Source organism: Panulirus ornatus, chromosome 18 (genome assembly GCF_036320965.1).
Source record: "Panulirus ornatus isolate Po-2019 chromosome 18, ASM3632096v1, whole genome shotgun sequence".
Lineage (NCBI taxonomy): Eukaryota > Metazoa > Arthropoda > Malacostraca > Decapoda > Palinuridae > Panulirus > Panulirus ornatus.
Genome location: NC_092241.1, coordinates 32,623,203 through 32,635,584, shown reverse-complemented (window position 1 = coordinate 32,635,584; position 12,382 = coordinate 32,623,203). Strand labels below are relative to the sequence as shown.

At 38.0% G+C, this 12,382-nt stretch overlaps 1 protein-coding gene across 1 annotated transcript in view; it reads left to right on the top strand.

Annotated features, from left to right (window-relative positions):
• The window catches only part of LOC139754934 (paired box protein Pax-2-A-like), a 78,845-nt gene that overhangs the window by 56,897 nt on the left and 9,566 nt on the right, over positions 1 to 12,382 (top strand). Inside the window, exon 5 of the mRNA XM_071672754.1 lies at positions 10,519 to 10,604. Coding sequence (XP_071528855.1) covers positions 10,519 to 10,604 — 86 coding nt within the window. The remainder of the gene's footprint in view (positions 1 to 10,518; positions 10,605 to 12,382) is intronic.

Here is a 12,382-nt window from a genome sequence, read left to right as displayed (position 1 = left end):
AGGTTGCGAATAACTAGATGGGTCGTTCCTCTTTATCATAATAAGTTTTGATTAGTCAGTATTTTGTTGCATGTATATATGTGGCAACTCATTACTCTGACTGGTATTCAGCGAGGCAGTCACTACCCTTACCTTTCTTTTGTAACGTTGTGCGATTACTGAAAACGGTCACCTTTATATATCTTCGTATAAAACAACCTTTATACTCTCAACAAGATTCTCCTCTTTTTAGCTGTGAGTAAACACACTCGGTAATATCAGAACAACTTAAATCGAGAGAAAAAAAAAAAAACCACAACCCCCAACTAACTACTCCATTGCCAACGTTTCCATTATCACGAACTTAAATGTATCATAGTCATTCATCATCACCTCAGGTCACTATCGGCCACACTATTGTCACCACCAGCAACATCACTAGACCCAACACTACTACCACCAACACCATCACTATCGTCGCAACCACCTCATCACGGAGATAGAACAGACGAGAGGGAGAGGTTGGCTGGCAGTGGCGGCCTGAGATATGGCAGCCATTAGGGAGTGTGAGGGGAGCGTCGTACTCGAACAGGGGATGGGGTCCGGGTGCACTGCCTCTCTGCTCGGTCCTGGAGTACTTGACGAGGGTGATCATCGCCTCTAACGCTCGCCGTTCCCAGTGAAATGTTCTCTCTTCATTTGTCTTGGCCTTTTGGACCTGTATTCTTCTTGAGCAATTATTAATTCCTCGAGGAAATTCAAAAAATATTAATACGCATACCATCTTTACCTCAGTGACGTGGGAATATATAATCAATTAGTTCCGAGAAACGAAAGCTCTTGGTCCAGTGCCTTACAAGAGGAAAAAAGAGGAAAAGCGGATGACGTAAAGGAAAAACGATTACGAGTGATGATGGCTAGCAATGGTAGAACTGGAGTTACAGAAGTTTAGTCAGGCACAAATATAAAATATATATATATATATATATATATATATATATATATATATATATATATATATATATATATATATATATATATATATATATTAGTGCAGACTGGGAGCAGGTTTTCTCTAAGGCACATGAAATTGAATACGACAGCATACTTAAAGTTATTAATCTTCTTTCTTATGTTCTCTAATTTTCCCGGCATTGTTCCACCACAAGGTGGGTGCTCAAACACCAGTTGTTCGTAGTTACCCATTCATTTCAATCAAGCTTTTGCCTTCGTAGAGGCACCATCAGAAATGGCGTACTCGGTAGCTTGCAGCGGGCCAATGACGTGTTTCATCAGTCCTAAAACTGCATTAGGTCTACGTCCTATTGGCGGGCGGGCCATCAAAGAGCTGTATGGAGGTGGTCATGTTTGTCTGTGTGTTGATGACAGGTGCTTACTCTCTCATGTGAATGACTTCTAATATCTGTAGTCTCCTTCGATCACTGCAACTAGTAATGATTTTGGTATCATTCACTATGATCTCCCTCATTAATTTCGTTCCACGCCTCTGTTCATGATGTATGATTCCACTTTCTTGTAAGTGGAGCGAGGGGCGGCGGCTCAGGATGCAGGTTGTGCGTCCAGTGTAGTTTATGTGGTGGGGCTGACAGTCCCCAGTATTGGATCGGTACTTATAATTCGAATTGCAACTTGCTTGGAAGCTGGGATGTAACTGCTACCCCAACTCTTCATCCACACCACACCTCGTCCACATGTATCTGCCTTTTACACAGTAGCTTTTCGGGCTGACCTCCACTTCATCAGCGTTTCCCCATCTTCCACTCCGACTGTCTCCCCTTTCCCGTCCATGCTCAACCCATCCATCACTCCTGCCTTATTCAACTTTCCAGTAACAAGCAATCAATTATTTCTTGATGGTCATAATGGTCAGTCTACCAATACGGTTCGCGAGGATAATGGCTTTTTGGTTGGGAGGGGCGTTGGGTGATGTCAGGGGAAATGGCAGAGGCTACTTGTCGAGAAAGGGAGAGCGAAGGTTAGATGGTGAGAGGACAGGGAACGAAGGCTCCTGGAATAATGCTTCGTATAAGGTCATCCAAGTTTGTATTAAATCACGGTATTATTACTACGCTCCCCTCATGTTGGATAATGTTATCATTCTTAGCACAAGTATCTGGTTGCTATAACTAGTAGATTTGTAGAAAATGATTAAGCAATAACTTGGAGGCTTTAATCTTTTATAATAATGGTCAAATCCGTTACTCGAAACTATGGCAATAATCATTACGAAATAGAAAAATTATATTGTCAGTGGGTTCATAAGATCTAGTAGATGTACCAGAAAAACTATACAGTAGAAGGAGAACAATGGAACGAACAGGGGAGGAAAATCACTGGAAAAGGATCGTACAGGAAGGAAATTCGAAGGAAAGACAAGCCTATGGGAGGACACTCCTCAAGGAAACAAATCCTACCGGAATCTTGCGAAAGGGAAGAAGTATCTAAGGAGGGTTTTCTGCTGACAAAAGATGAGAGGTGCGAGAAATGGACCTCCTCAAGTTCTCCGTTTGGTGTTATGAATTTTAAGTACCAGTTGCCCGTTGTATGATGAGTTTGATCACTGCTCCTGGTTAGTGGACTTTATGTTCTTTGACTTTACTACTGTAAGCTCAGAGTACACACATTGAGAAACTAATTTGGTCCTTAGAATTTCTATATCTTTCCTATTCATAAAGTCATCCCTCTCCTTCCATATTCCCTAAGCCATCCTAATTCACTTCCCTTCTATCCACCTCTCCAAGTTTCTCACTCCTCCTCCTACTATCGTCTTCAAGCCCCTAGCATTGAGCCGTCATCCTTCTCCCAAAGGTGCATCTGTATCCGCTAACCCAAGCCTATCATGGCCGCTGGCCAAACTACTACGCCGATCGCACATACTGTGTTTCCTCGTTGCTGAAACCCCTTTAACGCCCTCTTGATTGCTAAATATCGTGAAAGATGCTCCCCGTATCACTTGGGATCGTTCACATATCATTCCGAAACTGTGCATCTGAACTTGTCGTTGATGCTCAAAGACGGAATCAGAAATGTCAGCCAGGATTATGAATATGTGCGGTCGTTGTCAATATAAGACAAAAACAGGTGTTTTGAGATCTTTACAGAGGGATGCGAGGCGTCGATAATTGGCATTGGGTGATACTGAGCCACGAGAGAGTACTTAGATACGAGTGCTCTCGACGACATTTTGTCGAAAGACAGGACTAGCGCGTAGTGCTCCGAGAAGAAAATTCTAGAGTTGTAAAGAACGAGTCATGTGTTTTCAAGTGATGTATGCGAGATGGAAAAATTTCATGTTTTGTGGAGTGATAGCCAGAAGCGCACGTGAGGATGTGACAGAAAAGATAGCTACCTGGACCAAAGGAGCGAAACTTGACAGCTATTGAATGTGGTGTCTCTGCGCAGCCGTTATTGACCCTCCCGACATCCAAAAACAGAGAGAAAAATGGAGAGAAAGAAAACGGGGAGTACTGAGGTAGGTCGATATAACGTTCATACGGGATCGAGGCTACAGCTTGAGTTCATCTGGGAAACAACATCTGAGATTATCATCATCACAGTATTGCCACAGATGATAAAAGATGTTAAGTAAACAATACCCCAAATTAGCCACGGAGACGTAAGCAAGCTTCTAAACACAACTCACGTGCCCTGTCTAACTAAAGTATGATATGCAGGCTCCTGTGATGACCGAACGTGAAAAGGGGATATCACGAAATAAAGAAAACAAGTAACTTTACCATCTAGAATCTGGTGACAAGAGATATTCGTCTGGTACGAAAAAAAAAAAAAGGAAGAAGGATGAAGTGAGTGTGAGGAGGTAGGTGAAAGGCTGAGAAAGGAAGAGGAAGTCGTAAGGAAGGGAAGATGATCACATCAGGAGCCTCACCCCTAATCGTTCCACTCTCCCCCTGTCTTCCGGAGCTCTTCCATTGGCCACTCGTGTTTCCTTTATTCTTGCGACCTCTGCCCCGAGTCATCCTCTGGTATATGTGGTTGTGTGTGTGTTTTTGTATGTGTTTGTTCAGTTATTCTATGTAACTTCGAGTCTATGAAACACAGTTTAACAACCTATCTCTAATGTCTCTATTATTTCACATTCCACACACTTAACATATTTGCTGTTACCTTGATATCTAATCTATCTCGGGAACCCGCAGTATTCAGTTAGCTCGGTAAGTCTCCCTCAAAGACTCTAGTAACTCCGTCTCGAAGCCCGTGAAGTCTCGCACCTGAGGAGTTGCTCCAGTTATGCAAAGGTTTGAATTGTCTTTGTATGGAGAACTGCTCGCACATCTAGAGAGGCATTAGCCCTTCATACTTACTTGATAGAGACGATTCTTACGCAATCAGTATCAGCGCACCCATCAGTCCTCTAAATTTGACTCGCTTGCCCTACGCCACAACATCATTATTCTTTATCTGGCTACCATTGTACACCCGCCATTAGCTACACCAAGTAATACTAGGTAAGCTACTGCTTCAAATGATCATTGCATGGCTGCTGATGACTCGTACACTTATCCTTTTACCTTCCTATGTCTTCCTTATCAGTTGCAGTCTGCCCCTCTGTAAGAGGCAAATTCACTTCAAAAGTCCCAAGTTATTTATCTCTCTCTCTCTCTCTCTCTCTCTCTCTCTCTCTCTCTCTCTCTCTCTCTCTCTCTCTCTCTCTCTCTCTCTCTAAAATTCAATCTTTTTATTGTTCAATTTGTGTGTTTTGTTTTTATAGCTTAGCATCAACGAATTTTTTTGTCCGTTGCTGGAGCCTTCGATATGAAAAAGAAAACTGAAGATCGGTAAAAACTCTGTACTGACAACTCTTTCAACACAAACACATAGACGACTGGAAATGCTGTCGCGGTAGTTCAGCTAAGTAATACCTGAGTGGAGAGGAATGTAAGAATAAACATTTGGATGTCTTCGCAACAAGTGAGAGGTTTGCCTCTACTCATTTCGCTTGGGCTTGCAAACACCACAGTCTGACAGTAAAATCACTTTGACTCTGCCCCTAATATTGCCCTGAATGTCATGATATCACAATGTAACGTGCTTGTTCCGAAAGCCAGATGTAGATATGCACACATTACCGGTGAAGGGATTGGAGACGAACCCTTGTGGATTCCCTTTTTCATAAGTTTCCAAGGAGAATGGAGCTAATATGTCAATTAAGCTAGATTTAGATACAGACTTTTGAACCAAAGATTGGGTTTCAGATGCTTGCCTAAAAACTCCCATCACGGAATAGCCAGTAGATGAATCCAAAGCAAGTAGGACGGTATAGACAGGCTTTTGTAGATCCACTATCGATCATGATAAGATAGGACATTGACATGGGACTCGCAGAAATGAAAGAAATAGCTTCTTATAGTTGATACTATGATGCTTGACAAGATGAGACTGTTTTCACTTTTCTTATCAACTATTCTATGAAAATACTTGTCTTTATCTGCCCACTAGGGTCTGATAAAGATCCTTCATAATCTATGTAATTCTTTTGCACTACCAACGATGTGCCAAAAAAAAAAAAAACCAGGTTGATGTTTGTGGATGGACTGCAATAGAAGACGACTCCGTTGTCGACTAGCTTGGTGGTGGCGCTGGTTATAGTGTAACCATTGCTCTTGTTGCTGGTCGTGCTTGCCATCGGTAATGTTACTGTTACTGCTCTTGCACCTGCTTGTGTTCGTACCACCAGTAATATTTCTATCATTCAATATCTCCTGCTGCTGGATTGGATTACTTTTCGCCACTAATGCTGCTGTTGTTCTTGTATTGGTGGTTTTATCATTAAAAGTACTGTTATTGTTGCTGTTTGCTGCTCTCCTTCCTGCCACCACCAAAGATGCTGTCATTGTTCTTGCATTGTTCTTCCGCCTTGAGTTATTGAAAGTCATACAACTCCTACTATCAATCTTCCCGTTACGTTGCTTCTTCCAAACATTGTTGCTCCGTTAATTTTTTCATAGCTCGCACTGCTGTTTGTTTTCATTTAAGTTCTGCTGCTCTAAATATAATTTCCCTTCTTTTAATAAAGTTTCCAGTCATTGTCCATTCTCTGCTCTTTTCTGCTATCATCAATAATGCTCTTGATTATTATTTTCATTTCCTCTGTTGATGTTGATGATGGTGACACGAAATATGCCACTGCTGCTGGTGTTGATGACGTTGATGACCCTGCCTGACAGTAAGGGGAAATGATGGCAGGATGGGGAAGTGAGGGGACACAATGCCCATTCACAAGAGAGGGTGAACGGACGGCTGGGCGGAAGGCTTGACAGCTGTACCCACTGGGGCAGCACGGCCAGACGCCCTCCACCTCCTGACCCCAGTGGACGTAAACACTTCTCATCCTTTACCCTCTCTCCCCTCACTCCTCTTCCCTTTCGCCAGCAGATCTTATTCTCTTAATGATCTATGCCACAAATTCCTTGCACCTTCAGTTGTCACCTACAAAGTCTACCTCCTGACAGAAAAATAAGTTTCCATCACTAATATCCTCTGGTCATTTTTCTTCTTGTCATAGGCCAACTTTCCCGTGATCTTTTCCATTATTTACATTTGCTACTTTCCATGATTAGAGAGATCGTTTGTATTTTTGCAATTAAACTGATAAAAAAAAGTCAAATTTGGAATATTTCTGTTACTTTGCATCGTATTTACTGAGTAAATATCTGTAACTGAGAGTATCATGGCATAGTAATCATGAATATTTGAAGTATAGAAGTGCTTGATTATCTTATCTTTCAATTTTGAAACAATGTTTTTGGAGCTAAAAATTACCCTGAACCATTGCCTTCAATTTTTGGTATTTTTCTCAGAAAACCATATTCTTTTTGAAAACTCACTATAAGAAGTGTTTTTCATGGTGAATACAAATGTGGTGTTAAAATAACGTTTAGTCGTCTCAATGACATTTAATAAAACTATTAAGTGTAGATTTTTTTTTTTTTTTTTTTTTTTTTGCTCTTTTGCATCGTATTTACTGGGTATGTATCGGTAACTGAGAGCACTATGATATATTTTCTATAATTACTTCAAGTATAGAAGTGTTTGAATATCGTATCTTTTAATTTTGTAACAAAAATAATTTTGAGCTAAAAAGTACCCTGAACTGTTACCTGCAGTTTTTGGCATTTTTGGCAGAAAAATAGATTTCCCTTAAAATCTCATCATAAGAAGTATTTTTCCTGCTGAATACAGATCTGGTGTTAGAATATCGCTTAGTCGTGTTTATGCCATTCAAATAGGCTGTTAAATGAATTCATTTTCAAATATTTTCTGATCCTTTGTATCTTATTCACTGGGTATGTACGTGTGACTAATAGTATTATGATATATTTTCCGCAATTATTTCAAGTATGGAAGTATTTCAATATCTAATCTTTCAATTCTAATAAAAAAAAAATTCAGCTTAAAATACCTTCAATTTTTGGCCTTTTTCTCACATAAAATAGATTTCCTTTAAAAACTCACTATCAAGAGTATATTTCCTGCTTAATGCAAATCTGGTGTTAGAACATCGTTTACTCGTCTTATGCCATTCAATTAAGCTGTAAATTAATTGAATTTAGAATAGTCTCTGATCCTTTGCATCGTATTTACTGGGTATATATCGCTTGCTAAGAGCATTGATATATTTTTCATGATTATTTCAAGTATGGAATCATTTCTAAATCTTACCTTACACATTTGAAACTAAATTTTTTTCAGCTAAAAAATACCTTTAATTTTTTGGTATTTTTCTCAGAAAAATAGATTTCCTTTAAAAACTCATTATAAGAAATATCTTTCCTGCTTAATACAAATCTAGTGTTGAAATATCGTTTAGTTGTCTTTATGACATTCAATTAACCTGTTAAATGAAGTCTTTTTTAAAATATTATCTGCTCCTTTGCATCATATTTACTGGGTATGCGTCGGTAACTGGGAACACTGATATATTTTCCTTGATTATTTCAGGTATAGAAGAGTTTGAATATCTTATTTTTCAATCTTAAAACAGAGTTTTTTGAGCTAAAAGATACTCTGAACTATTACCTCCAATCTTTGGCATTTTTCTCATAAAAATATATTTCCTTTAAGAAGTCATTATGAGAAGTATATCTTGTGCTGAATACAAATCTGGTGTTAAAACATCGTTTAGTTGTCTCTATAAAATCAAATTAAGCTGTTAAATGAATTCAGTTTGAAATATTTTCTGATATTTTCTATCGTATTTACTGGGTTTGTATCGGTGAATAAGAGCATTATGATATATTTTCCATGAGTATTTCAGTTACAATGGTGCTTGAACATCTTATCTTGTAATTTCAAAACAAAAGATTTTACGTTAAAAAATGCATTGAACTATTACCTTCAATTTTTGGCATTTTTCTCAGAGAAAATAGTTTTTTAACATTATAAAACTGGTTTCATGCTGAATACAAATCTTGTGTTAAAATATAGTTTAGTCGTCTTTATGATATTCATCTAAGCTGATAAATGAAGTCAATTCTATAATATTTTCTGTTCCTTTGCATCGTATTTACTGGGTATGTATCAGTAACTGAGAGCATTTTACTTTACATGACTATTTCAAGTATAGCAGTGTTTGAATATCTTACCTTTCAATTTTGAAACAAAGATTTTGGAGCTAAAAAATACCGTGAACTGTTACCTTCTGTTTTTGTCATTTTTGCCAGAGAAATAAATTTCTTTTAAAGACTCAATATAAGAGGTATATATCATGAGTAATACAAATTTGGTGTTAAAATATCGTTTAGTGGTCTTTAGATATTCAATTAAGCTGATAAATGAAGTCAATCTCGTAACATTTTTTGCTCCTTTGCAACGCATTTGCTGGGTGTGTATCGGTAACTGAGAGGAGTATAATTTATTTTCCATGATTATTTCAAGTGTAGAAGTGTTTAAATATATTTTATCTTTCAATTTTGAAACAAGACGTTTTTGGAGGCAAAAGATACCCGGAAGAATTACCTTCAATTTTTTGCATTTTTCTCAGAATAATACATTTTGTTTAAGACTCATTATGGGAAGTATATTTTATGCTGAATACAAATTTGGCGTTAGAATATCGTTTAGTCGTCTTTATGACGTTCAATTAAGCTATTAAATGAATTCAGTAATGAATACTTTCTACTCCTTTGTATCGTATCACTGTGTATGTCCCGGTGACTAAGAGCATATATCTTATGTTATGAGTGTTTCAAGTATAGAAGTATTTGAATATCTTATTTTTCAATTTAAAAAAAAAAAAATTGAGCTAGAGTTTACCCTTCAATTTTGGAATTTTCTCAGATTTCCTTTCAAAACTCATTATAAGAATCATTTGTCGTGCTTAATACAAATCTGGTGTTGGAGTATCGTTTACTCCACTTCACGGTTTCATTTAAGCCTTTAAATGAAGTCAGCTTTATTATATTTCTGCTCCTTTGCATCGTGTATATATATATATATATATATATATATATATATATATATATATATATATATATATATATTTTTTTTTTTTTTTTTTTTTTTTTTTTTAAACTGTTTGCCATTTCCCGCGTTAGCGAGGTAGCATTAAGAACAGAGGACTGGGCCTTTGAGGGAATACCCTCACCTGGCCCAATTCTCTGTTCCTTCTTTTGGAAAATTAAAAAAAAAAAAAAAAAAAAACGAGAGGGGAGGATTTCCAGCCCCCCGCTCCCTCCCCTTTTAGTCGCCTTCTACGACACGCAGGGAATACGTGGGAAGTATTTTTAATCCCCTATCCCCAGGGATAATATATATATATATATATATATATTATATTATTTGCTTTGTCGCTGTCTTCCGCGTTAGCGAGGTACCGCAAGGAAACAGACGAAAGAATGGCCCAACCCACCCACATACACATGTATATACATACACGTCCACAAACACAAATATACATACCTATACATCTTAACGTATACATATATATACACACAGACATATACATATATACACATGTACATAATTCATACTGTCTGCCTTTATTCATTCCCATCGCCACCTCGCCACACATGAAATAACAACCCCTTCCCCCCTCATGTGTGCGAGGCGTGCGTTTATGTAACTCCCTAATGCGGGAAACGGCGATCAGTTATAGAATATATTTATATGTATATTCTTTTTTATTGAATATTTAAAGTCCTCATCATAGGATAGACGAGTTGCTCATGGTGCTCTTGCCACCCTTCCACACAACTTAGTTAACCTGTACAGCATACTATCCTCACCATCATCCTAGTCTTCAACCTTTCTTCACATGGTTATAATTCTAGGCCTCCTAGATGACTCATATCATCCCAATCATTTAGGTCTGCTACCTAATGAGAAATCTCTCACTGTCATCAAAGTCTCCTGCACAATAATATCATCACCATATCAAAGGCAATATTCTTTTTTGGGTCTGCTGCCCATTCGTATGACAGTCATTCATTGCCATTGGTGTTCAGGTCATATTCCATTGATTCTGCTGGCCAACCATGAAGCTGATCTTCCTGTTTCCAGACGAACACCGAGACGTGACCAGCCAGCAGGAGGATGACCTCAAACGCCCCAGAACTCAGTACAACACCGACCCCCTCTATACTAATGTGAGTAGAATACCACTACTGATGCCTAACATAGTGATGACTGTTACCAGTGTTGGCAGTGGGAGAGTCTGCGTTTATGTTAATGACGGATAATTTCTATCCCAATCATCACTGCAGTGAGAACAGTTCTTATTTCATTCTAATGATAATAATAATAATAATAATAATAATAGGTATTATAATAGTGATAATGATAATAATGATAATAATAACAGTAATGATAGTAATAATAATAATGATAATTATCATTATCATTATTATTGTCATTATCATTATTATTATTACTATCATTATTATTATCATTATCATTACTATCCTTACCATCATTATTATCATTACTATTATCATTATCATTATTCTTTTTACTATCATTATTATCAGTATTATCATTATTACTTTTATTGTTTTTGCTGTTGCTATCATTATCATTCCAATAATGATTTCTTTTATTTCGTATATGAATTTTCTTTAATTGCTCTAACACGTAGAAGATTATTACGAGTCATTGTGAATTATCGCGAAAAAGTACCAGTGGAAGTCATTTTGGGCCTGATCCAAACAGGCTTCACTTTTTTACCAAAACGCATGTGTAGACTCGCTGAGATGCCTGCCAAAACAAGTAGGAACTGAGAAATTACATCATTAGAAGACTGTATCCGGAAGTGAATGTAGAAATAGTAGAAGCAGCAGCAGTAGCAATATCAATAGTAGTGGTAGTGATAGAAGATATATTGATAGTGTTTATAGTAGCAATTGTTGGCGTTAGTACAAAAAGCAACTAAAATATCCTTGGTCACCTAACTATATCTATTCATGCGCTGTGCCACACGACAGTTGCAGCTATATGGAATATATAACGGGAAAGACAAATCCATACTAGTTCAATTCATCTAAGTTCACCTTCTGATGTATGACACCCGGACAGAACTCTTGGAGGAAGTGGACTTCATCCAGAAAGAAAAGAGAAGAGAAATGTCCTCTTTTCGGGATCAAGACGGAAATGATATTGTGGACATATGTCCACAATATCACACATGCAAAACCTATGAGCCAAGTGCCCATCAGCATGTCGAATGTAAATTGGAGTAATTTGTTTTCCATTGACTATTAGAGAAATTGATTTCTAAAACTGATTCTACACCCACTGGCACAACACCGTCTCATGGCCGAAGACAAAGAGATCCTATTCCACCTCCTCGACGAAAATAGTGAGCTGCTCAGATGTTTTACAACAAAATTGAACCATAAAAGAGATTGATGATTCCTTGGTCCTCCAATTCATCCGAAAAACATCTATCATATCTTTCACAGTTTCCCAGTAGAGAGGTCATTTGCAATATTTTTGCCATCCCTTGATATGAAGCTCGGGTCAAAGGCAGCCAATCAGACGTTCTGGATCATATTTCCTGTTCTGCGAGAGCCAATCAGAGGATTTATTTCCTGCAATGAATTTCCAAGAAGCACCGTGGCAATCTCAGTTTGTTGGAGTAGCTAATTTACGAGAGTTACAGTCCCTTTTATGTGTCCTTGAACAGTCTTCTTTCGCCCACTTATATGCGCAGGGATCATTGCGACTTAACTTTGGCGCAATTTTTTGCTTTAAGTCTCTGTCTGTAGTGGTAGAGGATCCCGCACACTGGTGGTGGTAGTGGTGGTCCTACAGGGAAAGCGGTGTTGTAGAATCCTGTATAGTGGCGCCTTAGTGGTGGCTATAGAGGAGGATCCCCCACAGTGTTGATGGTGACGTTGGATCCCTTATCGTGGTTGCTAAAACGGAG